Source organism: Monodelphis domestica, chromosome 1, assembly GCF_027887165.1.
Source record: "Monodelphis domestica isolate mMonDom1 chromosome 1, mMonDom1.pri, whole genome shotgun sequence".
Classification (NCBI taxonomy): domain Eukaryota; kingdom Metazoa; phylum Chordata; class Mammalia; order Didelphimorphia; family Didelphidae; genus Monodelphis; species Monodelphis domestica.
The window spans coordinates 317,829,719-317,857,543 of NC_077227.1; the positions used below are offsets into that span (position 1 = coordinate 317,829,719).

The 27,825-nt window shown below is 40.4% G+C and overlaps 1 protein-coding gene across 2 annotated transcripts in view; it reads right to left on the minus strand.

The window, feature by feature from the left end:
* Positions 1 to 27,825, minus strand: part of ASPG (asparaginase) — a 141,281-nt gene that overhangs the window by 63,674 nt on the left and 49,782 nt on the right. For both annotated transcript variants that reach the window (XM_007473475.3, XM_007473476.3), the window contains one exon: positions 12,702 to 12,814. In XM_007473475.3, coding sequence (XP_007473537.2) covers positions 12,702 to 12,814 — 113 coding nt within the window. The remainder of the gene's footprint in view (positions 1 to 12,701; positions 12,815 to 27,825) is intronic.

The following is a 27,825-nucleotide window of genomic DNA, read 5'->3' on the forward strand; positions in this document are numbered from 1 at the left end:
AAGAAAGGCACAAACTCAAAAGATTACAAAGTCTCGAAGTATTTAAATACTACTTCTAACAATAATTACTAATTGTAATTATTAATTAATTAGTTTTATGAAGAGAAGCAACCATGGAGTAGGAGTAGAAAAGGGGACAGCCTTGGAGTCAGTCAAGCATTTATTAAGAACTTAGAGCCTCAGCTATTTCTTAGCTGTGTGATCTTGAGCATATCTCCATATGCCTAGGAGGCAGTTAGGTGGCTCCATGAATAGTCACCTAAAAGGAGTGGAATCAGGAAGACTCAGCTCAAAACCAGCCTCAGAGGCTTCCATGATATGTGATCCAAGGACAAAACCCATCTGACAGCTTGACAAAAGAATCCATCCACTCCATCCCCTGGAGAAGGAAATGGCAAACCCCTCCAGAATCCAGAAAACCCCATGAATAGCTATCGTTCATGCAATCACAATAATAACAGCAACAACAGTGCCAAGCATTGTGCTAAAAACTGGGGGTACAATCACTGCATTTTAAAGATGAAGAATGAAGTCAAGAAGTTGGGTGATTTGGCTGGGATTATATCTAGTAAATGGGTAAGATGCAATTTTCCTAACTTCCAAGTTCAACACATTCCCTCCATTACGCCAAAGCAGAATACCTTCAGAGTACACTCAGTCTCTCTTCCAGCCCTGGCTCCTCCCCAGAAAGAAAAGCATTCTACTGCTATTGAACTAGGATCTCTCCTGGAGATGAGAGTGCCCGCATTATCATGGATGCATGGAGATATATGCAGTTACAAGCTTCATTATTTTTTTTAAAGCTCCTATCACTACAGCATTTCAAAATTTCATATTGCTTTCCTCATTCCAGCCCTAACAGGTAAGTTGGCTATTATTATGCTTGCTGATGCACTGATTGATCCTCCTTTAAATAGAAGAGAAATGGAGGCAAAGACAGGGGAAGTTATCTAGCTAAGATTGCATAGCCAATAAGCATGAGAGTCAGTATACAAAACAGATCTCCCGACTCTAAGACCAGCATTTTTTCCATTATTCCGTGCTGCCTTCTAATTAGAAATGTACAAGTTCTCTTTTTTCAGAATGTCCTCGGTTCTCTAAGCCAAAACTATGAAGAAGGGAGAGAGGAGTGAGGACTGGATTGGAATTCAGAGGTCCCAGGTCTCCACCCCGGCTCTGCCACTGATTTTACTACCTGTATGACATTGAACGAGTCACTGTTGCTTCTGGTCCTCCAATTGCACAGCTCCAAATTATAGGAATCGGGCTCGACGACCTCTAAGATCCCTCCCTGTTCTACATCTATGATCATTCACCCTTGTGTCCCTGTTTGTTAAACTCATCAGCTACCAGGATGACATATTTATAAACTGATATCTCCTTTGAGAACAGGAGCCCTCACTCCCCCAGCAAAACCCAGTGATTAAAATAACCTGGAGGGGGACAGGTCTGCCACCGCTGAACGACCTCAGATAAGCTCTGCAGGGCTCAGTCTGACAGCACATATTTTTATGAGCCATAAATCCACACGTAGGAACACAGAAATATTCATCAGCAGAACTGTGCAAGCAATCTAGGTGGGCCCCTGGAGAACCCAGGTCTCTCTCCTGGGTGGCCAGAGCTGCCAGCCCCAGTAAACAGCCCTTTAAATCCCTGAGCTCACTCGAACCTTGGGAACCATCACATTCCAGAGACAATTTATTTAATTAAGGAGCCATAAGCAGGCCTTTATTTTTCACCTGAGAAATAGAATATCATTGATGGGAAGCTACCTGAATGGGGCTTTTGCTCCCAGAAAGAATAAAATGAGGTAGTTGAAGGTTCTGGGAAGGGGGGAGGAAGAAGGGAGGAAAAGAAAATGAATCATGGGAAAATGGAAAAATATATTTAAATTAAAAAAATTTTTTTTTAAACGAGGCAGTTGACTTTGATGATCTCCTCGGCTCCTCCTATGTCTATTATTCAGTGTCCAGGGGGTTCTTTGGCATTTTAGCACCCCAGATCCCAATGGCAATCTGACGAAGCCTATGGAACTTTTCTCAGAATGAGTTTGTTAAATGCATAATAAAATAAAATGCATGAAATTACAAAGGAAACCACTTTTAAGGAATTATAGTGATCAAATAATTTTTAAAATCAAATTCACAGACCCTGGGCTAAGAACCTCTGATCTAGGATCCTCACCTGTTCTGACATTTTATGGTCAGTGATCTAAAGAGCCCTCCAGCTCTGGCATTCCATATTCTATGGTCATGCAGCATTATGGAGCTAACATCTTATGTTGTATCCAGGGTCAGTATGCAATTCTGCCAAATGTTTTGCTAGCTTAACTCAGTTAAACTATATTTACAGGGGCAACTGTGGATAGAATGCCAGACTTGGAATCAGTATGATCTGGGTTCAAATTTAGCCTCAGATTCTTCCTAGTTGTGTGATTTTGGAAAAGTCACTTAATCTAGATAACCTAGCTCTTGCTGCTTTTCTGTTTCACAAGTGATATTAAGACAAAAAGTGAGGGTTTAATAAAAATAAAGCACTGTCCCAATCTGCCAATCTGGTAATTGTGGCAATAAAAGGACATGAGGCCAGCCTGCCATGTTTTTCACAAAGCTATGCTGGTCTTTGTATCCACAATTTATTTTTCAAGAACCATCACTTTTTTTCTTAAACCATTGAAAGATAGAGATTTATTTAGTTTGAATAGTTGGGAGGCAGGACCTGAGCAGAGAAACGTTCAGGTTTTATTTTTTTAATTTAAAGCGTTTTAAATTTTTTAAAAACACATCATTTAAAAATATTTTTTCTTTTAAAATTTTGAAATCGAGGGTGAACCATCACTTTTAAAATAGTTTTAGAATTTTAGCAAGTCTTAAAGCCAAGCACACTCAGCATAGTTAGTTTACTCAATTGTCTTCCATTCTTTTTTAGGAAAATTATCCCACTATTCTTCATTCCTCTGACACTCACTCTTGTATAGTTTTGTTTTGTTTTTTAAACCCTTATCTTCTGACTTCATATCAATTCTAAGATAGAAGAGCAGCAAGGGCTAGGTACCTGAGGTTAAGTGACTTGCCCAGAGTCACATAACTAGGAAGTGTCTGAGACCAAATGTGAACTCAGGAAGGAGAATCCTCCAGACTCCAGACCCAGTGCTGTCAACTTCACCAAAGACACACTCAAAAGATTACCAATAGCCTGTTCATATATGCAAAATATTTATAGAATAATTAAATTTCAATAGTTTAAAATAAGCTAAATTTTTATTATTACACTATAATAGTTTGTTTTGTTTTTTAACCCCCTTACCTTTTTTCTCTTAGTATTAATTCTAAGACATAAGAGTGGCAAGGGCTAGGTAATTGGGGTTAAGTGACTTGCCCAGGGTAGCACAGCTAAGAAGCGTTTGAGGCCAAATTTGTACCCAGGTCTTCCCAACTCCATGCTTGATTATCTATCTTCTTAACGACCTAGCTATTCCTTCTACATAGACTTTTTTAAAAAATCACTGAAAACGACCCAGCAATTACAACTGGTGTCATTTTAGCACCCTGGTAGCTCACAGCCTTGTAATTGGAATTTATTCTCTTATCTATCTTCAGTTTCAACTCACTATCAGCTTTGTTTGGTCTGTTATGATCTAAACAGAATTCTAGACGGAAAAAAGAGAGAAGTTCAAGGCCTGCCCCAGACACATACTGGCCATTTGACCTTGAGTAAGTCACTCACCTCCTCAGAATTCTAGGCAGATCCCTTTGGAGTTACACATCAGAGAAGGTGCCAATCTGCCTGAAAAGAGGAAGTATCCTCCTGAGAGCTCCCTATGCCAATGAAATCAGCCTTGCATATACTGTCGTCTTTTTTGCCTTTTACATAAATCTAAGCAAATAAATAGGTTCTTTTTTCCCCACCAAACTGAGAAAACAGTACAAGCAAAATGAGTGTTGAGTAATTTTGCCTTCTTTCCCATTATCAACGATCACTGTCACATCCACCCTGAGCAATGAACCTATAATTTTTTGAATCATCTTTTTTCCCAGGAAAACTTTTAAATATTCCCACTTACTCCCTTTCCTTTGGTATTCATTATCAATCTCATCTCCTTCTGAGCCTTTCTATTTTTAAAACTACTACTCTTACATAAGCTTTGATAGTCCTCCTCCTTTACCTGTCCCTGCTTCCATCTTCTTTAAAAATATAAGTTGGTGGGGCAGTTAGGTAGCACAGATCTAGGTTCAAATATAGCCTCAGACATTTCTGTGTGACCTTAAGCAAGTCACTTAACCCCAATTGCCTACTCTTTACTGATCTTCTGCCTTGAAATCCACACTTAGCATAAATTCTAAGAAAGGTAAGGATTAAAAAAAAAAAGATTTGATACTAGGAGGAGATAAGATTTACACACACACACACACACACCCCACACACACACATATGTTGATCTGGAAAAAGTTGTAAAGTTCCTGAAGAAAAACTCATAAAACACAACTCTCACAAAGCAGAGATGGGCTGGGACTGGGACAGAATGTCATATATGTTATTGAGTCTGGACAGTATATTGAAGATTCTTGCCCAGTTGGCTTTTCTTTGTCAGAAGACAAGTTTTAGGGAGGAGGGGTGTAATTAAATGATGCAAAGACAGACTTCACAACAAAATATTTTAAAAACCTAATTTGGTCAATGACTTGTTTGCGTCAACCACTTTTACAATTAGCTCTTTTCTTCCATGGAGATTCCTACCTATTCCTGTTGGCCGACTTCATTTATAAACTTTTAGTACACAAGTTTCTGTACATGGATATGGAGAACTGGAATTAGAGACCTCAGAGGCCATCTGATCCAACCCATACATATACCAATGGATTTCCCATTGTCATTTTCTGCAGAGATGTGATCCAGACTCTGCTTAAAGATCTCAAAGGAAGGGGACCCCACGACCTCTGAAAGTCAGTTGAATATTTTACTTTGAGACAGTTCTAATTGAATTGTCTTATTTCAAGCCTAAATTTACAATTTCTGCCCATTGTTCTTCGTTCTGCTCTCTGGAATCACATAGAACCGGCTTAATTCCCTCTCCACATGATGATTCTTCAAATATTTGAACTCACTATACTATTACTAGGATTGTACCCAAAAGGGGCAAAATAAAGAAGAAAAAAAGACCTATGTACAAAAATAATAGCAGCTCTTTATATGGTGACCACTAAATGGAAACTGAGAGGGTATTATTAGGGAATTAGGGAACAAAATGTTTTATTTGAATGTAATGAAATACTTTTATGCTATAATAATTGAAGAAAGGGGTTTCAAAGAAACCTAGGAAGACTTGGATGAACTGATGCAGAGTGAAGTAAGCAAAGGCAAAAGACTTTACACAGTAACATCAATAAACTGTAAAAGTCTCAGATACCTTTTTGTAGTGGACCAGATGCACAATTTACATAGTAAAAAGCATTTAAAAGACAAACAACTATGAAAGACTCAAAAACACAGGTCAAAGCCATTAGAAGACCAGTGATGAAACATGCTGCCAAGCAAGCTCTCCTCACAGAAGTGATGAAATCCGGGTCAAAACTGAGACCTATTTTGGACTGAATTTCTTCTATGACCATTTGATCCTCTTTTTCCATTTGCGACATTCTATTTTTCATAGAACTTTTTTCTTCATTGGATTTGTTGCCTCTTTTCCCAGTTGACCCATTTTGTTTTTTAAGGTGTTATTTTCTTTTGCATTAGTTTCATTTCTTTTTCCCATTTTCTTCGATCTGTCTTACTTGATTTTTAAATTCCTTTTTGAGTTCTTCTAGTGAGACCAATTTCTTTTAACTCTGAATTTTTGCATGTGGTTGCTTGCATCTCATCATTCCACTAATTCTGTGTTTTGCTCTTTGTCCCCATAGAAATTTTTTAGGGTAAGGAGTTTCTTTTGCTGTTTGCTCTTTTTCCCAGTCATTCTTTTTTTGTCTGTGGCCTGGGAAATCTGAAAGCTGCTGATTCTGTTTCCTTTGCTTGCAGGACGTAGCACTGTGACCTATTTTCCCCTGGGGTTAGGTCCTCCAGATCTCATTGTGGGCTGGTGCCAGGGCCTAGAACGTCAAGGAGTGAGTCTGAAGTGCTCTTTTGTTAGTGTAGCCCAGGTCCCAGAATCCCAAAATTGGCCTATGCCCAGGTTTGAAATCTGGCACAATAGGTGAGGGGGTGGTCAGCCAGCACTGCTCTGTGTGCAGTTTTGCTTCTGGATAACCCTTATCCCATGAAATTCAACTCTTTCTGCATACTTTTCAATTTGTATTCAGCAGGAGAGTACCCTCACACTATCTTGCTATTAGTTTTTGATTCCTGTCATTTTGAGGCACTTTTTAAAGATTGTTTTGGAAGGATTGTCAGAGAAGCTTTCACTGATACTAGCCTCCATCTTGGCCCTGACTTTCCTGAGACCTATTTTGGACATGGCCAATGCAAGAATTTGTTTTGCTTAACTATGCTTTTTTTCATATATTTTTCATTCCTTTTTCAATGGTAGAAACAAGAGAAAAAATAAATTATTGGTCATTGGAAAAATTACATTTTTTTAAAGAAAAAATACCTACCTTGGTCTTCTTTTCTCTAGGCTAAATACTCCTAGTTTCTTCCGTTGATTCCCAAGATGTAAATGTAAGACTCTTCACCATACTAGTTGCCCTCTTCTGGACACCATCCAATTTATCAAAGTCCTTCATATCCTATAATAACCAGTCCTAAATACAATATTCCAGATGAGGTCTTCCAAGGGCAGAGTTCATACAGTAAGATTGCCATCTCCATATTCCTAGAAGTAATGCCTCTGTTGCATTAGTTTTTATGACTTCCACATCACATTGATGACTCATATTGAACTCACAAGTCATGTAAACTCCCCGGATTCTTTGCATAAAAACTTTCACATATCTATGACTTCCCCATAAAATACTTCTGAAATTGATTTTTTTCTTGGTATACAAATGCAAGACTTGACATTTTTCATAAGTGAATTCAGCTCTTTTTGTTAACAATGCCTAATTCATTAAAACCTTTAGTATTTACTTGTAGTCTATACTATGGGCATTGGATTTGAGGTCATGGGTTTTCCTACTGCCTCTTTTTGGAGATTTTGTCTTCTGTGAATTTCTGGAAATCTCAACTGCTACTCCTCTTCAGTTATTGTACCTACTCTTGATGATATCTAATGTGAAGGTTATACTCTCTCCCTCTCTTAACCCTTTAAATTTAAAAAGACCTTTTAATTAGATTTGCAAGTCATCTGCCAAATATATTCTTACCAGTCTTTTTTAGGTTTACTCCATCTCTGGCCAGGAATCTGTCATCTCTGTATTTTAAGCCATGGTCCAGAAATCCAAATCCCATTACCAGACATGGTCTTAGCCAGCTGTTCACTTTTCCAATTAATTTTTCTCTTCTCAAGCCTTTGTCTTCAATGGATAGCACAAGAAAATATAACCTGTGCCTTTATGGTTTTCAGTTTCTTCCCAACACTGCATAATGATTGACAATAATTTTTAAGTTCCTTCTGGTCATGTCATTCTTGCACAAATGAAAAAATCTCAAGAAGTTGTCTGTTGTCTTTAACACGTGTCCCAGGAAAATGAGACTTCTCCTCTAGTCTTTCTCTGAACTCTTTGAAAACTATCCTTTAAAACTCTATGGAGCAGAGATAGCTAGATGGCTCACTAGATAGAGACTCAGGCCTGGAGATCCTGGAATCAAATGTGGCCTCAGGCATTTCCCAGTTATGTGACCCTGGGCAAGTCACTTAACCCCAATTACCTAGCCTTTATTGCTCCTCTAATCAATTCTAAAAAAGAAGGTAAAGATTTTTTTTTAATTTTATGGTAAATTTCAACCTATGCTCAATTTCATCTCCTTTATCACAAACTATAATATGGAATATATTATTTCATCACATACACACCCGTGCAAAGTTCTTATTAATTCTGCCGCAAAGTCTAGTTCTTCCTTGGTGAGAATCATGTCCAGGAGAGAAGTCCCTCCTTACTTTTTGAAAGATGAAATTATACTTGATGGAAGGGTGGATAGAAGTAGAGGGAGAGGAAGAGAGAGACAGAGAGAAAGAGAAAACAAGGGGGTGGGTGGGAACAGAGGAAGAGAGACAGAGACAGAGACAGAGAGATGGAGAGAGACAGAGAGAGACAGAGAGGGCACTAGAAAACATCCAGATAATTTTAGCTCTCTATCACTAAAATATCACTAAAAAAATGGGCTACCATGCCCACCATGTAAATGATTCCAGAGCTTTAAGGCTAGAAAAGACTTCAGAGGCCATTTATTCCAATCCTCTCATTTTACACTTGAGAAAATTGAGTTCCAGGAAGGTTAAGCCATTTCTTACTCCACTAGTCTTCACCCAGATGGTTTCCCCAATGCTTCTAGTTTCTGGTTCCTGGATTTCTCCACACTATACTTCAATGTATCCATGATATCACTACAACAATTTCATAGTCATTGCATACAATGTTATTCTGTTCCTTTTGAATAAAGTACACTTTTCCTGAGGCATTTTCCAGTCACAAGACCCATTTCAACAACACATATGAAGTCCAATGTGTCTGCTTATGTTACAAGCACCAGGCAGTGACTTTAGGGATCAAAGGGTCAGAATTATGGAATCTTAAGCCTACTGATGTGAAAATGAACCTTAGAAGATATCTAGTCCAACTCTTTAGCCAAAGCAGAACTTTCTCTAAACTACTCCTGACAAGGAGTTTTGATTGAAGACTTTCAGCAAAAAGCAACTCATACGATAGAGGTGGGAGGGTCTGTACAAGCCATCTAGCTCTCTCATTTTAGTTAAAAAACTAAAAGGCCCATAAAGGTTAAGTGGCTTACTCAAAGTAACAGAATTAGTAAATTGTCTAACTCCAAAACTTTCCCACTGTATCTCTGCCTTTTATATAAATCTAAGCAAATTGGGCACTAGTGACTTACCCAAGGTCACTATACAGCTAATCATTAATTACAGGAATATGCTTAAGATTGTGAAGAGGACATCCTAATTAACCTTCAAGGTATGAATACTACACCAGGGCCCGAGTAGATAGAAATGCCCAACTCCCTGTTCCTGGACTTAAAATTCCTTCTGTTGGTATGGAATTATGTTGTTTCAAATGTCTGAGCCATTGCAAGGGCTCACAAATCATTTGATTACAGGGAGGTTTTGTAATACACTTTTATCAAGCTTTATCTATCTCCCTGAAAGTTGTACATACTTCAACTTTTTGTAACTTATTTTAAATGTACCAGGGTGACATTCTACTAAATAAATCAAATAGTGAATCCTTTGGTAAAGTAAAAAAATCTTACCTTTTTTGTCTCACTTAAGCTCGAATTTTTAAAATCTGTTTTCCAAGTGTTATTAAAAGTGAATATGACTACAAATTAATTAGCTAAAAATGTATAAATCCTAACCCTGGCTCTACTGCCAATTCACTCTGTGACCATGGGAAGGTCCTTTTTCCTCGTTAGGACTCAGTTTCTCCATCTGTAGAGTTATAACCTATCATATTATGACTGATTCCAAATTCAGCCCCTCACTCACTGTGTGACCAAGTCACTTCTTCATTTTAGCCTCAATTTCTCCTTTTGTCAAGTAAGGAAGCTGGATTACATGGGTTCTAAGTTCCCTTCCAGTTCTAAGATTCTATAAATTGTTCATTCATTCTATACTTACTTATTAATAATCTGTTCTGGGAAGTGGCCACAATCTGGTCCCAGAGATGAGAAAATGAGCCTTCCTCCCTTCTTTATAGAGGATGAAAATTATTGGAGTAGAATATACTGTCAGACTTGATGTGGAAGATTGCCCTTCCTCTACTGCACTCTCCTTTCACCTAGGCTTCACAACAACCCAGATGAGATAGGAGTCAATCAACAATTCTATAACTTCAGGGGACAGTTGGGTAGCTCAGTGGATTGAGAGCCAGGCCTAGAGACAGGAGGTCCTAGGTTCAAATCTGAACTCGGACACTTCCCAGCTGTGTGACCCTGGGCAAGTCACTTATGCCCCATTAACTACCCCTTACCACTCTTCTGCCTTGGAACTAATACCCATTATTGATTCCAAGACAGAAGGTTAGGGTTAAAAAAAAAACATACCAAACAATTCTATAACTTCAGATGAGGAGAATCACCAGGTTTTTCCATTTGACCTGCCACTTTCTCCTAAGATCCTCCAGGTCTTACCATCTAGCCGACATTGGTCTGCCCTGCAACTAAAGGTTTTTAAAGTATTGAATCTCCTAATTAGAGGGTGAATCCCTTAAGATTAGAGAGTGTCTTGCTTTCCCTATTATTATCCCAGTACTTGACAAACAGTAAGTAAGTAATAATTGTATTTAATTTTTTTAAAAGACCCAGTCACAGGTCTGGAGATGGTAGGTCCTGGGTTCAAATCTGACCTCAGACACTTCCTAGCTATGTGACCCTGTGCAAATCCCTTAACCCCCATTGTCTAGCCCTTCTCCTTCTTCTGCCTTAGAACCAATAGTTGATTCTAAGACAGAAGTTAAGAATTTTAATTTTAAATAGTACTTTTTTTCTGGAACATAGGATAATGGAAGGACATGTGTGGAAAGGAAACCAGAAATAAGTTCTGAACTTTCTGCCACTGTGTTGGAACAAGCAATAGTGGGAATATCAAGAAAGAAGAAATTGTCAAGACTGACAGTTGGTGGGGGAAGGGACAACTGGGAGTGGCAGTTTGGTCTTGTGACTAGCACTTCCTTCCTGCAGGTTTGACTTCCTTCCTGGTGTTGGATGTGGGAGGAACTTGTTCAGCCCACTCTGTAGAGGTGTCCCTCTTCTTGGTTCAGCCTGAAGGCACAGGGCCAACCAGCTCTGAAGGTCAGAAGGTTTTGTTGCTTTCTGTCTACTGCTGAGATTCTGAAATTGACAAAACTAGCACAGAGGACTGATGTGGCAGAAACCCTCCACCAGCCTGTGAGGCCGGGCTTCATCTCCAAGCTGAGGAAAGCTTCAACCTTATTTGAAATATCCCTCATACCTTTTTCCTGATACCTCTGCAATCTAAACTGGTTATTAAACTTTATCTTAATTGAATTCGCAGTCAGATAAGTAGACTATCTTTTCTGGGGCATAGAGGGAGCTGAACATCAGTTCAGTCATTCAATGACAAACAGTCCTTATCGGACCCCTGCTGCTTCCTCTCAGTAGGGGGCATCTCTCCTTTGCCTCACTGGGCAATATTCCCTCTCTCCCCTCAACTCCTCTATACCCTGCTACAAACCTCCTGTATTCCCTGTTTTTCGAATCCCCCCATCTTTTCCCAATAAATATAACACATGAGACAAGGTTGGAAAGAGAGACTGGTGTCAAATTTTGGACAAGAATATAAATTTGACTCAGTAGGCAATGGAGAGTCGAGTCACTGGAGATTTTGAGCAGAAGTGATATGGCCAGATTTATGTGTAAGAAAGATTATTCTGACAGTAAAAAGAAGGATGGATTGAAAGGGGGAGAAAATGGAAATGGAAAGACATTCAAGAAAATTATTGCAATAGTATAAGTAGTTGGTAAAGAGACTTTCTTAAGGGGATGGCACTGGAGATAAAGGGAAGGGTATGGATTTTAGAGAAGCTAAAGAGATACATTTATTGGGTCTTGAAAACTGATGGGAAAGATGATGTGGAGAAAAGAGTCCAAAGGTAATTATCCAAAGGTAATCTCAGGATTAAAAACATGAGAATGGAATGACTTCAATCTGAGGGACAGTTGAGACACTCCTCAGGCAGCCAGGTGATGATGTCCTATATACATTTGGAGATGCAGGTCTGGAGCTCAGTTAAGACAGGAAACAAAGATGAGGCAGTATCACTTCAGAGGAGCTGAAGCCATGGACTGAGAGGAAGAGAGAGAGGACAAGAAGAGATCAGTCCAAATGAAAAAGAGACATACCAGTTCTTCTATAGCTAAGGAATGGGGGGAGAAGATGGAAAATGAAGCTGATAAGTTTAGAGGAATAAAGAATGATGGAGAAGGGAGCTTGCATCAAATGGCTGAAACCTTTCAGTGAAACATGATCATCTATTTCAAGTATGGGTTGGGGGATGATTTATAGAGTATCTGAGGTCATTGGGTTCAGTCCCTTTATTTTACAAATAAGCAAAATGAAGCCAAAACAAGTTACTAGGATTTGAACACAGTGCCTCTGAATCAAAACCGGTATTTTTCCCTCATTGAGAAGAAAAGGTTTAGAATGAACTTGGTGAGGAAGAAAATAAAGACAAGGATAGACCATGACTCCAAAGACTCTTCCAACTCTTAACATTTATGTGTGTGTGTATGTTTGTGTTTTTTACCCAAACTCTGATTTTATTAGTGAGGAAAACTCAATGAAGAAACACCCAGTGGTGATGGCAATTGTTCTACAACATACATTGTTATGTTAAGAGAGCTTTGGAACACTGAGAGGTTAAATAACTTACCAGGGTAACACAGGCCATGTGAGATTGGCTAAGGTGAGATTTGATCTCTCAACCTATTACTCCATGCTTCCTTTTGACATCTTATGTTCTATGATTTCTGTTATTGCTTAAAAGAAGGCAGACCATTTATAATATCCATTTCGATGAGATTTAACTTCATCATCCCAGAAAGTCAGGCCCATCCCAAGCCCCATTGCCTGTACCTACCAGGGCTGCAGAGATCCCAGGATAGAGCCGTAGAACACCAACATTTCTCTCCATGTTGCTGTGTACCATAAGCTGTTTGTTCATACTGGCCTTCAACATGATTTTATGGTTCACTGTGGGGCACAGAAATAAGGCTACTAAAGACTTCAACAGAAGAACCTGTCATCCTCATCTCTTGTTTCTGTCCTATGTTTTGGGGGCCCTTTCCTTCTGTTCCTACGGTTGCTTCCCTCATCCAAATCCTTCTACCTCATTCAAATCTTCCCCACTGCCCCTGCCCAATCAATGCCAATTTCTCAATCCTCTGAATCACTACAGCCATCTCACCCTTGACTGCACAGCTCTCCGAGTTCTTCCAAAAAATAAACCTGGAAATAAATCCTGTCTCCCCCAGGATAGTGTCAGCTCCTCAAGGTCTAATCTCACCCAACTCCCCTCCTAATCTGGCCTCCCCCCACCCCAAGACCTCACCCACAGCAGGGCAAAAGACATTCAATTGTTGTTCAATAAAGTATATCCCAATTGGATTATAAAAGGTACTGACTGCCATGGGCCCAGAACAAGCACACTATGTCTTCACCTTCCCTTCCACCCTCTGCCAAACACACTTAGATGGGATGACATCAGATTACAATAAACAGAGGGGGCAAGTCTGAAGGACCAGAAGTCCTCAAAGAGCAGGTTTGTGGCAGATGATTTCCTTTGCCTCAATGAAAATAGGAGTGTTCACAGAAGGGTCTGAAGTGGTGGACCTGTTTTTTTAAAACATCTGATCACTTCTTCTATCTGCACCTTCTGAAGTTGCTTCCCACAGCAACGAATCTTATTGCCCCTCTCCATGCCTCAGATTCCTCATCTATAAAATGAAAAGATCTAACTTGTTCAGTCATATCTGACTTCATGATGTCATTTTCCTGGCAGAGATACTGGAGTACTTGCTATTTCTCTCTCATTTCTGGTTCATTTCATAGATGAGGAAACTGAGGCAAACAAGGTCAAGTGATTTGTTCAGTTACACAACTATTAAGTGTCTTCAGGCCAAAATGGAATCCAGGAAGATGAATCTTCCTGACTTCAGGCCCAACAGTCCATCCATGGTGCTACATAGCTGCCAAAGGATTAGGCTCTTCCACTTCTAGCAGTTTAAATTATGCAGTCTAAGTTCCTCTCCCTTCTGAAGTTCTGTGTTCTGTGTTTTTGTTTAAGGAAAGACAAATGAAATGTGATGTGATATGGTTTGACCTTCTGATCATTGTTCGAGGCTAAAGGAGACACCTCAGCCCCGCATGTACTAAATGAATAAATGAATTTAATACTCAAAGATACCTTGTAAGAGAAACAGGTCAAGTGGAGGCAGTCCACCTCTCAGGTCTCACCAGAGGACCTCTAAGGCCCATTCCACCTCTAAAAGCGGCATTAAACTTGATGACAAGCTCCTTGAGGGGAAGGACTGTCCAAGGGCTTTGCATAGAGTAGCCCATGGGGAATCAGAATACTGAACTCAGAGTCAGAAGTGTTGGGCCCAAATCTTGGCTCTAATATTTTCTAATTATGTAACTAAGTCACTTCAACCTTGTGTACCACAGGTTTCCCCTCTGTAAAACGAAGGCCATAACAAAAACTAACATTTAAGCACTTCCAAGTGCCTTAGAAATATCATTGCATGGGATCCTCACAACAAGTCTGGTACTATTATTGTCATCATCTCCATTTTATGAATGAAGAAACAGGGGCTGAGAGAAGTTAAGAATCTTGCCACAGGGATGTGGCAAAGTGGGGACATTAATGCATTGCTGGTGGAGTTGTGAATTGATCCAACCATTCTGGAGGGCAATTTGGAACAATGTCCAAAGGGCGACAAAAGAATGTCTGTCCTTTGATCCAGCCATAGCACTGCTGGGTTTGTACCCCAAAGAGATAATGGACAAAAAGACTTGTACAAAAATATTCATAGCTGCGTTCTTTGTGGTGGCAAAAAAATTGGAAAAAGAGGGGATGCCATTCAATTGGGGAATGGCTGGACAAATTGTGGTATATGTCGGTGATGGAATAACTATTGTGCTCAAAGGAATAATAAAGTGCAAGAGTTCCATGGAGACTGGAACAACCTCCAGGAAATGATGCAGAGTGAAAGGAGCAGAACAGGAAAACATTGTACACAGAGACTGATACACTGTGGTACAATCGAACGTAATGGACATCTTCATTAGTGGCAATGCAGTGATCCTGAACAACTTAGAGGAATCTATGAGAAAGAATGCTATCCACATCCAGAGAAAGAACTGTGGGAGTAGAAACACAGAAGAAAAACAACAGCTTGGTTACATAGGTCGAGGGGGATATGATTGGGGATGGAGACTCTAAATGATCATCCTAGTGCAAACATCAACAACATGGAAATAGGTTCTGATCAAGGTCACATATAATACCCAGTGGAATTGCACATCGGCTGCGGGAAGGGGGAGGGGAGGGGACAGAGGGAAATAATGTGATTCTTGTAACCAAGGAATAATGTTCTAAATTGACTAAATAAATTAACTTTTAAAAAAATGCAAGAATCTTGCCCCAGGTCATACTGCTGAAACATCTGGGTCAGTATTAAAACTCTGGTCTTCCTGAGATCGAATCTAGCTCTCTATATGCCAAGCTCCTCTCTGCCCAATGATTGCACTTGAATTATCTCCTTCGCAGGGCTATCAGAAGGCAAGCACTTTGTCACCTTTTAAATGAAATTTATTATCCCACATTTACTAATTCAAAACGTACTCAAGAGTCTGAGCACAGAGGTGACTCAGTACAACAGGACTCTGGATTACAGATCAAAAGTCCTGACCTGAGTGTTGCTTCTGCACAATAATATGAAGCACCTACTATGTGTCAGGCACTGCCCTAATCCTAGGCATAAAAGTGAGGGACAAAAAAAGGCACAAGTCTCTGCCCTCATGGAACTCCCAATCTAATGAGGGAGATAATAAGCAAACACAGGCAAACAGCCTAAAAAGGAAATAATTCAAAGAAGGAAGGCATTAGACTCCAGAGGCATTGAGGGAAAGCCTTCCTGTAGAAGTCGGGTTTTTAGGGGAGACTTGAAGGAAATCAGTGATGCCAAGAACTGGAGGCAAGAAGGGAGAGCATACACGAGGGACAGTCAGAGACAATACCCAGGAGCCAAGAAATGGAGAGTCTTGTTCACGAACAGCTAGGAGGTATTTTTTTGGGTAGTAAGGTAGGAGAAGTTCAGAAAGGTCAGAGAGATAGGTTAGGAAGTTCTCTGAATGCCCAGCAGAGAGCCAGTGGCCCTATGGGATGTTAGCCTAATCACTTCCCTTCTCAGTTTTCTCTTGTCAGATGGAGCTAATGATCCCTGCCCAGATCAAATTCATTGATGCATTTATTCCTAGGAAAGATGTGAGGAACCCTGTGCTTACTGCTAAGGGAGGTATTGAGAAGAATGAAACCCAATCCCTGCCTTCTTGGGATGGAATGTGTCTCTGCTTTAGAGATCACCCATAATAAATGCTTCTCCTTAATTGGTCTCAATTTTTAAAAACCCACCAATTGTAGACTCTGAAAGGTCAAAGTTGGCAGGAACCTTTAATTATAGAACCAGAGACTATTAGCAAAGGGAAAAGACCCTTAAAAATCATAGAAGAAAGAATATCAGAACCTTAGATCACAGAACATAGAATGTTAAAGCTAGAAGGGACTTTACTATCTAAGCCAATCCTCTCAACATAGATAGGAAAACTGAGACTTAAGGAGTTAAACAGACGTGATCAAATTTACTTGCAAATTCTGGGAGGCGGCAGGACAGAGCAGGGAGGGAGACAACAAGAATCATGTAACTTTGGAAAACTTATGTGGAAATTTGTTATTGGAATAAAATAAAGATAAAATTTTCAGAAATTAAATTAAAGTCACAGGCAACTTAGTGAGAGCCCAAGTCCCCCAGTCACATGTTTTTTCCACCAGACCAAGTAGCCTTTCAGCACGATATTTTTGGGGGGGTTTTCTTATTATTTTTTTATAATTTAAATATTCATTGTTTATATTTTTATTTTTTATGATATTGTGAAAATAATCCCACACTCCATAATTAAAACCCAAGATATTTACATTTTTAATAAAGATAATAAATTAAATATATAATGATATCTTACTAAAAAAGGAAAATATATTTATTATTATTTCAAAGTCAAACGAAGTAGGGATTTGAGATTTGGAGATATTGGAGGTGAGTAGGAAACCCCAGATACAGGGTCTGTGAGTACTAATGGCACTCCTCATGGCACCCCCTGTCCTGCTATCAATCAGTCCCCATACAATGGAAAGCCAGGATCATCCCAACAGGGGAATTCTGTCTCAGCTGGGAGACCAGATAAGGCAGCCAAGAGGGTCGATGTGCCATTGCCTTCCAGTTCTCCAAGAGTTATGGCTCCAAGGGGAAAATATTTACACAGAAACCTTAATTCCTGCCTACAAACCAGCCTCTGGCTTTTAATTAAATGAACTGATAGATAAACAGTGACTCAATCAGAACATCTCACCCAAGGTCCTTCAATCCCCAGGGAAAGACAAGAGGAATGTCAGATCAGGCAGCACCCAGGGCCTCCCTCTACCCATTACATCTGTCTCAGAGAATCAGAAAAATCTTGAGAGTCCTCAGAGGTCTCTAGTCTATGCTTCCTCCCATTGCAAGAATGCTCTGAATAAAATCCCTGACAGGTCACTAAACTTTGCTTCAGTACTTTCAAGGCTGGGAAATTCACCACTTCACTAATTAGGCACATCTGAACATTTAGAGATTCGTTTCCATTTTATTAGGTGCCTGCTGTATACTCAGCCCTGGGCTGGACATGCAAGGACAAAGCCATAATTTTTCTCACACTATTGATCCTGGCCCACTGTGACTGCCAGGTTCCTGTTTCTCCAGTGTAATGGAAAAAGGAATGACCCACTTTCAAGCTATCTTTCCAAGCCTTCTAATAATCAGACCCCTATCTACCAATCCAGCCCGATTATCTCCAAATAACAGATCATCAGAGCTACTGGGAGGTTTGAAGACTGCTCTAGTCTAAGCTGAACCCAATGTCCCAACTACAGGTTTGGGAAAATGTCACTGACATTTAAGGGAAAAAGATCCAGGCTTTGGGGGGGACTGTAAGCTCAGTGAGTCAATAGTTTTAATACCCAAAAAACCAATGTGGTCTAATGCTCCATTAACAGAAGCACAATGTTGGAGGCAGCTAAGTGGCTCAGCAGATTGAAAGCCAAGCCTGGAGATGGGAAGTCCTGAGTTCAAATCTAATCTCAGACACTTCCTAGCTATGTGATCCTGAGCAAGTCACTTAACCCCAGCTGCCCAGCCCTTAATGCTCTCCTGCCTTGGAACCAATATATAGTATTGCCTTTAGGACAGAAGGCAAAGGTTTATATATATATTTATTTATGTTTATGGAAATAGGTTTTGAGTAATTATATATATATATATGTATAACCCAGTGGAATTGCTTACCAACTCTCTGGGAGAGGGGAGAGAAGAGGGGAAGTAGACAATAAGAATCATGTAATCATGGGGAAAATTTTTTAAATGAAAATAACAAAAAATAAAAATATGTATTTACATAAAAATTATGCTATATTGAAATATTAAATATATTATATATTATTGTATATAATTGGTTAACTATATAATATATTAAATAATATCACCTAAATATATTAATATAATAAATTAATTAAAATAAAACATTAAAGCATTTAAATAAATTATATTGGGGCAACTGGGTATCTCAGTGGATTGAGAGTCAGGTCTAGAGATGGGAGGTTCTAGGTTCAAATGTGACTTCAGCTAGTTCCCAGCTGTGTGACCCTGGAAAAGTCACTCAACCCCCATTGCCTAGCCCTTACTGCTCTTCTGCCTTGGAGCCAATAAGACATGGGTTTGTTTTTTTTTTTTAATTTTATGTGTGTGTGTGTGTGTGTGTGTGTGTGTGTGTGTGTGTGTGTGTGTGCGTGCACAATGTCTAGGACAAGGAAAAATATGACTTTACCCTGAGCAGACCGGAGAAGGCAAACATTTATTAAGCATCTACTATGTGCCAGACACTTTGCAAATATTAGCTTATCTGATACTCACAGCAGCCCAAGGAGGTATTTGCTATTGTTACCTCTATTTTATAGTTTAGGAAACTAAGGCAGGCAGAGGTTTTGCCCAGGGTCACACAGTTAATAAGTACCTACAGATGGATTTGAACTCAGGTCTTCCGGATTCCAGGGCCAGTACTCTAGCTGCTTCTAGCAATAGAAGAGCAAAGATTTGCAAATCTGTCCTCAGACACTTCCTAGCTGTGTGACCCTGGACAAGTCACGTAGCCACTCTCAGACTCAATTTCCTTCTCTGTAAAATGGAAATAACAATAGCACCTATCGCACAAGATTGCTGTGAAGAACAAATGAGATAACAGCCTAGGTAAAGTACTTTTAAAATCTTAAATATGCTAAGTGAAATAAATTGCCCAGCCAAGTACACATAGTAAACATGTGCCAATAGCAAGTATTGAACCCAAGTGGTCCCAGTTTGAGGTCAGTTCTCTATCCACTACATCATACTGCCTTTTCTGCACACCATATAGGCAAACATAATTATAAAAATATTAATAAATATTAATAAAACAATAACATCCCACAGCAATAAAAACAGCAGCAATTAAATACCATGGAAGCTTGATAACGATCCATAAATAGAAAGAAGGGTCACAGGGAAAAGTGTTCTAGCTTCAAGAGTCTATGGCCTAATTTTTTATTTACACGTGTGTGTGTGCATGCACACTCCTACCATGCCAGAGTAACAGCTCCAACATGGCAGAGAAAACCATCACAGAATATTCAAGCTAGAGATCACTAGTTGGGAACGACCTCCAGGAAGTGATGCAGAGCGAGAGGAGCAGAACCAGGAGAACATTGTACACAGAGACTGACATACTGTGGTACAATCGATTGTAATGGACTTCTCCATTAGCAACAATGCAGTGATCCTGAACAACCTGGAGGGATCTATGAGAAAGAACACTATCCATATCCAGAGAAAGAACTGTGGGAGTAGAAACACAGAAGAAAAACAACTGCTTGACTACATGGGTCAAAGGGGATATGGCTGGGGATGTAAAGACCAACAACATGGAAATAGGTTCTGATCAAGGACACATGTAAAAGCCAGTGGAATTGTGTGTCTGCCACGGGAAGGGATGGGGAAGGGGAGGGAGGGAAAGAATATGATTCTTGTAACCAAAGAATAATGTTCTAAATTGACTAAATAAAAAAATAAAAATAACAATAAAAAAGAGATCATTAGTTGGTCCTATCTCCTCATTTTACAGATGAAGAAACTGAGGCCCAGAGAGAGAGACAATGATTTATCTAATGTCACATGCCTAGCAAGTCTTTGTGGTGGTGGTTGTTCAGTTGTACCCAATCCTTTGTGCCTAGCAAGCCATAATGCATCACAAGTGTCTATAGGGTTTTCTTGGCAGAAACACTGAAGTGGTTTGCCATTTCTTCTCCAGTGGATTAAAGCAAACAGAGGTTAAGTGACTTGCCCAAGATCAGAGTTAACAAGCATCTGAGACCATATTTGAACTCGGGTCTTTTTGACTCCATGCCCAACACTCTATCCACTGAGCCACCTAAGTACCTCTGAAGCAAATTTAAAGCAAATATTTTAGTCTATCCTAAATCTGATGTTCATTTTATTTTTTTAATGAGACTTCCAGTTTCAACAATATGAGGAAATTCCCAGTGATGAAATTCCCTCCACCAAAGAAGATGGCAAGACTCCAACCCAGGTCTACTGATTTTTAGTTCTATACATCTTTCTACTAAATGAGGCTGTCTCCATCAGAGACAGAAACGCACACCTCTCAGGGATGTCCTCTGATGCCATTCTCAGAGGGAGAAAAATCAGGAGAGGCAGCTAAGTCTCTCAGGGCATAGAGTCAGGCTTGGGGTGGGAAGGGTCTAGGTTCAAATCTTTTCCCATGTACTTATCTGTGTGGTTCTAGCCAAATCACTTAACCCCAATTGCCTTAAAAACAAAAAAGAAAAAAAGCAAGAGAGCACAAAAACCATTATAGGAAGGAAGGGCAGGCTGAGGGCTCCAACGGATGGGGTCATAAATACAAACCTTCCCTCCCCTGCTCTCTCCTCTCCCACAATCATCTACCCAAAGCAATCCCAATCAGATGTCTTAAGTAGCCAGGCTTCAGTGGAAGCACCAAGAAGAGTCAGTGGCCCTAAGGACATCCATGTTCAACAAGCATCCAAGGGACCATGAAATCGACTTGAAACAGGTGCAATCCCCGTATGTTTTATTCTGTCACCGATTCCTTCATTCTTCCCCTCTCCCAACTCTGCAAAGAGGCAGAGTATATAGAAAGACAGCCTGGGAGTAGGGCAAATCTGGGTAGAATTTTGCCTCTAGCATGAATTGTGTGACTCTGGAAACTCCTCCATGTCCCAGGCAAATCTCTGAAGAGTCCATGCCTGATTTTCTGGTGGCAAGAGCGTTGCACAAAAGGTCTCCTCACCAATGCAATCAAACATCAGGATAGCCAAAATATACAGTGACAGAAAGCTACTAGTTTCTTTTAGGTGCTCTGCCCCATCAGGGAGATCCCCAGCAGCTTTGGCATCAATGCGCCAAGAGGCACCCGGGTTTTCTCAAGGTCTCAGGTGGAGTCAGGCGATGTGGTTGCTATTATTGGTTAGCTTTATGACCTTGAGCTAGTCACAGTCAATTAATATACAAATATTTCCCCGGTGGCCAGTACAAGCAAGGTCTTATTATTGGCACAGAGGGAAATCACAGATGTAGAGACGCAGAGATTAGAGGATCTTCAAGATCATCTCCAAAATAATGAGCTCGGATTCTGGCCCAGTTCCACTGACCCCAAACGCTATTCTACTTCTAAAGATTTATCCTTCCATGCCTCAGTGGATAGCAATGAGGTACAATGGAAAAAAAAATCCACTGGCTCCTGAGTTAATGGACCTGAGTTCAAATCCTGCCTCTGATACTACTCTCTAAAGTCCCCTATAGTTTAAAAGGGTTTATATATATGTAATATATATAGTGTATAGGGTTAAAATGATATGTACATGGCTTATAGAATTAAAATACACACACACACACACACACACACACACACACACACACACACACACATATATATATATATATATACATATATATATATATATATATAGTTAATAAGTTTAAAAACAAGTCATGTACTTCGTTGGTCCAGGGGGCTAAACTGTTGCCATAGCTTCTTGGCATCCCATATACCAGTCAGAAGCTCCTCCATCAGGCTTGATAAGGATACTGACAAGGACGACAGAGGAAGGAAGCTGGGATCAGCTGCACATCCTTGCTGAAGATCCTTTCCATGCCTTCCCTAAATAAACCTTCTTTTGGTATAGTCTTACTTTTCCCCCATCGTGAGCCTGAGATGATGAGAGGCAGGGGTGGGGGAGACAGCGAGGGGGAAGTGAGAGAATACAGATCTGGAAAGAAAAAAAACAGACGGGTAAGACACCGTCCCTCTTCTCATAGAGCTTTAAGCCTAGAACACGGCCTAAGTTGGGGAGGGAGGTGGTGGCTCAGCGGATAGAGTGCTGCACCTGGAGTCAGGAAGGCTCATCTTTGTAAGTTCAAATCTGGCTGTGAGAGCTCGAAGGGGCCTTCAAGGGCCTTTAGTCCAGATGTGTCAAACAGAGGGCTTGCAAGGCCCCTGAGTGTAGTCCAAACCAGATTAAACTGGAATTGGGAGCCATTTAACAAAAGAAATAAAAATGCAATGAACCTTAAAAGATGTTATGTTTTAAAACAACATAAGGAGGCAGGTAGGTGGCTCAGTAGATGGAGCCAGACTTAGAGAAAAGAGGTCCTGGTTTCAGGCACTTCCTAGCTTTGTGTCCCTGGGCAAGTCACAACCCTAATTGCCTCAGCCTCATCACTCTTTTGCCTTGAAACAATATTTAGTATCAATTCTAATACAGAAAGTAAAGGTTTATTTTTTTAAGTCAACATAGGGCGTCCTCAGATTCTTATTACAAGATAGTGGCCCCATTTCTATTTGACCACTGCGCCAGTATAATCTCCTCATTCTTCATTTTTAAAATGGGAGAAACTGGGGGCAGCTCAGTAGCTCAGTGGATTGAGAGCCAGGCCTAGAGATGGGAGGTCTTGGACACTTTCCAGCTGTATGACCCTGGGCAAGTCACTTGACCCCCATTGCCAAGCCCTTACCACTCTTCTGCCTTGGAACCAATACCCAGTATTCATTCCAAGATGGAAGGTAAGGGTTTTAAGTAAAAAGAAAATAAAAAAAATATTCAGAATCTGGCCTCAGCCACTTCCCAGCTGTGTGACCCTGGGCAAGTCACTTGACCCCCATTGTCTAGCCCTTACCACTCTTCTGCCGTGGAACCAATACCCAGTATTGATTCCAAGAAGGAAGGTGAGGGTTTTTTTTTTTAAATGAGAGAAACGGAGGCCAAGAAATGGAAAGTGAGTTTCCCAATGTAACAGGGTCAGAATCCAAGGGTCTCTGATTGCAAGCTCAGTGTTCTACCACACCATGTTGCCTCCTAGGAAATAATTCATTTATCTAGTTAATTCATCAATGGCTTGGCACAGTCTAATTTTTTCAACCTGTTGGGACTTGGACAGGTGGAAGCTACCAGAGGGCCCATGATTCACACAGCAAATGCCCCCGAACTCTGCCAATTGGCAGTGGGGGCACCAGGAAGTGCCACCCTGAATGCCAGATAAGATAGTGATTCATCTCTCCCCAGGGTGACTGAGGCTGGGAAATGCCTCCTTTGCAATGAACGAATCCAAGGCTTTTATCTTCTCTTTCTAGAGTTTTCTTGGGGAAAGGGCAGGCAGAGACACAAAAAGGATACTCTGCCCAATGCTCTACCACCTATTTTCTTCCTCATCCACCATCCTCCCAGGTCTTTAGGTGAACTCTAAATTCCTTTCCAACTCTTATTTTCTATGAACTAGGATCAGTTCCCAGCTCTGCTACTTATTGCTTGGAATCAAGAATAGTCAACTTCATGAGATCAAATCTGGCCTAAGACATTTATTAGCTGTGGGACCCGGGTGAGTCATTAACCCTCTTTTCCTCACCTTTGTCCACTTTGGGCAAATTTCTTCCCTTCTGAGGTTGGGCCTCAGTTTCCTCCTCTTGAAATGGAGAATTGGATTAGATAATGACAATGTTTTCTTATCCACATGTACACTGTGCTTGACAGTGATTTTCACAGAACGCTAGGACCTGGAGTCAAAAGCCTTGGGTTCAGATCCCATGTCCAACACTTGCCAAAAGCCTTGGGTTTATCTCTTCTCCCTTTGTAGCCTCAGGCTCTCTGTCTGCAAAATTAGTGGTTTGGACCAGATGGTCTGGTCTCAGAAGTCCACCAAGATTCTCATCGTGCAGGAATTGGAACCGGTACTCCCGAAATCATGGGATCATTGTTGGGGAAAGGTCTATCTCACAGTGAAATAGAAATCCGCCGTCATTTCACTCACGTACAAAGCCAGGAATGGAGCAGGGCTGGTGACAGCAATCCTGAGGGATGACGGAGGGCCAGCCTGAATGCTGCTCAGGCCTACAGGAAATACTTAAGGGGCCAGTAAAAGGCTTGCAATGCATAGGGCAGAGCATCTCAGGGGGGGGTTGCAAAAAGATAACAAAGAGAGTATGGCTCAGTAAATAAGCATGTGGGCTGACTATAAACAGCATCCATGATATCACCATTGAGATTATGAATCCCCTGAATAAGTGTTACCATGGGGTAACTAGATGGCGAAGTAGATTGAGAGCCAGACCCAATCCTGGATCCAAATCTGATCATACTTCCTGGCTGTGTGACCCTGGGCAAGTCACCTAACCCCCATTGCTTAGCCCTTACCACTCTTCTATCTTGGAACCAATATACAGTATTAATTCTAAGATAGAAGATAAGGTTTTTAAAAAACTTATTAATATTATTGTTATTATTATTTTCCTGGACTGTTCAAATCCATGCCCCTCTCGCTGATAACTTAGACTCTGGCCAGCGTTCCTCAACTCTGAGAGGTCAGCTTTTGCCTTCTCATTCCTGGGTCCAAGCTTCCATGCTGCTATATACTTCCCATTTCAAGCGCCCCTTTAAGTGTCATCTTCCCCCATTAGAATGTAAGCTGCTGGCATGTAAAGCCCAGTGGAATTACTCGTTGGCTCCCGGTGGGGAAGGGAGCAAAAGAACATGAATCATGTAGGCATGGAAACATATTCTAAATAAATTAATTAAATAAAATTTTTTGAAAAAAAAAAAAGAATATAAGTTGCTGGGTCAGCTAGATGGTACAGTGGATAAAGCACCAGATCTGGAATCAGGAAGACGCTTCTTTCTGCATTGAAATTCAACCACAAACACTATGTAACCCTGGGCAAGTCACTGTTTTCCTACCCAGTCCCCCGAAAAAGAATGTAAATTCTTTGAGGTAAAAAACTATCTTGCTTGCTCCTAACTGTATTAAATGCTGAATAAATAATAATTGGATAGCTGGGTGGTACAGTGGATAGTGCCTTGGATCTGGAGTCAGGAAGACCCGAGTTTGAATACCAACTCAAAATACCCTCTGGATGATCGTGGGAAAGTCACTTAACTTAACTTTAGTCTCAGTTTCCTCATTAGTAAAATAGGGATAAAAATATCACCAATCTCCTGAGGTTATAGAAAGGCTAGAATGAGATAATATTTGTCAGTTCTTGGCAACTCTTGAAGCATTATATAAATGCAGTTAATATTATTCATCTATCTGCTTGCCTGCCTGCCTGTCTTGTCTCTGTCTGTCTGACTGTCCATTCATTCTCTTTTCATTCTCCCAATTCCATTTCCTGAACTCTATTGCCAACAGGGAATCAGGAAACCTGATCTCTTCTTTAAAGGAAAAAAAAAACCTTACCTTCAGTCTTAGCATCACTGTCAATTATTAGGCAGAAGAGGAGGATGGACTAGGTTAATGAGGGGTTAAGTGACATGCCCATGGTCAAACTAGGAAATTTCTGAGGGCCCATCAGAATCCAGGCTCTCTGAAGTCTAAGCTCAGTGTTACTATTTAGCTGCCCCCAGGAAATCTGATTTCTTATCAGCTACTGTGAATTTTAGATTTACTCCAACCTGCTTAGTCTTTAGAATTCTAGCAACCAGGAATGTCTACACCCCTACTTAAGGATTAAGTGTTGAGGAGGATGGCCTATGACTAACATGTGCTAGCAAGTGACAAATCAGAAACAACTGACTGACCCCCTGGGCTGTCCTAAGTCAAGCAGACTCCCAGTTATTAAATCAAACAAAACATGTGATTTGGAGTCCTTGGAAGGTACACCAGACAGAACATGGGACAGAGCACAGAACAGAGTCCAGATTCTGGCTCTCTGACTATTCCTGGGTGACCTTAATTAAGGCATTTGTCTTCATTCCTATTATAAAGATAATTTCTCTTGCCTTCCAGGGATGTTAGGAGAAAAGCAGAACTTTAAAACAAGGCAAGAAAACGTTGAAGCCTAAAAATATAAAGCAACATAAATTTTAAAAAATAAAACAAAAGCAAAACATAAGACAAAAGCAGAAAATGTAAAAACATGAAGCACAAAAAACATAATTCACAAAAGAAATGGGACTTCTGATTGGTACTAAGTCTAAGAGATCAGTAAAGAGCCTTAGAGCACTGGAGGCAGCAAGCCCTGAATCCAAACCAGGTCTCAGAAACTTACTAGCTGTGTGACTCTGGGCAAATCACTTAACCTAGTTTGCCTCGGTTTCCTCATTTGTCAAACTTACTAGAGTTGTTGAAAGAATCAAATAATATTTGGAAAACTCTTAGCATAGTGCCTGGCACCTAGGTGATTGATAAATACTTATTCTCTTCCCCCCACCCCATGCCTTTCACATCCCACTCCATGCAGCAAAGTAAACCCCAAGAAATCCTGCTCGCCAGAGTAGCCGTAACAATCATCAGAGGACCAAGGGATTTTATCAAAATGATCTGAGACAGAGGATCCACCCAGATAGCCCATGAAGTACCAGAACCAAGCACCCCCTTCCCACATCCACAGCTGGGATTGAGTGCAGGCACCTAACCAAAGAATGCATTGTTGACTTCAGACCTCAAGGTTCTAGAAATCCGTATCCCAGCAACCCAAGCAATGAATATGGTGTGGAAAAAAAGGGCCTGAATCAGAAGTCAGGAGACCTAGACTTTCCAGTCCTGCCTCTGGTTCTGACTCATTAGGTGAAATCATCTCCAGGCCTGTTTCCTCCACCTGTAAAACAAGAATAAAGGATCCCTAAGGTTCTAACCCAAGAATAGTAGACTTTCTAGTCTAGAGATTCTTAACCTGGATTTGACGACTTATTTTTAAAAATATGTATTTTTTAATCTATTTTTTGAGAATTATGTTTCATAAAATTAGTTTCCTTTGTGATCCTATACATTTGATTTTATGCATTTAAAAATATGGTTCTAGGAAGGGATCCATGTGCCAGACTGCCAAAAGGGTCCAGAACACAAAGAGTTAAGAATCTAGTCCCATCTTCATTTAATTGATGGGTAAACTAAGGCTCAAGGTCCCAGGTAAATCGCATTTGTTCCTATTGTTCTTTGTGTCTATATCTAAGGGATTTCAGGGGATACTTACTAGTCATTTTTTCAGTTGTGTCCTACTCTTCATGACCCCATTTGGAATTCTCTTGGCAAAGAAAGTAGTTTGCCATTTTCTTATCCAGCTCATTTGACAGATAAGGAAACTGAGGCAAACAGGGTTAAGTGACTTGCCTAAGGTCACAGCTAGTATCTAAAACTGAATTTGGATCCTCTTGACTCCAGCCCCACAGTTCTCTCCACTATGCCCCATTCATGGGCTAGGCTACAAATAAATAAATAACAGTCATGGGGTTGTTCTAAGATGAATGAAACCAGACAAAGAAGACTAGAACTTAGCTGGAGAGGTTTGATTCTGAATTTGTAAATAATCCCAAAGAATAAGGAGTCCACCTAGCTCCACAA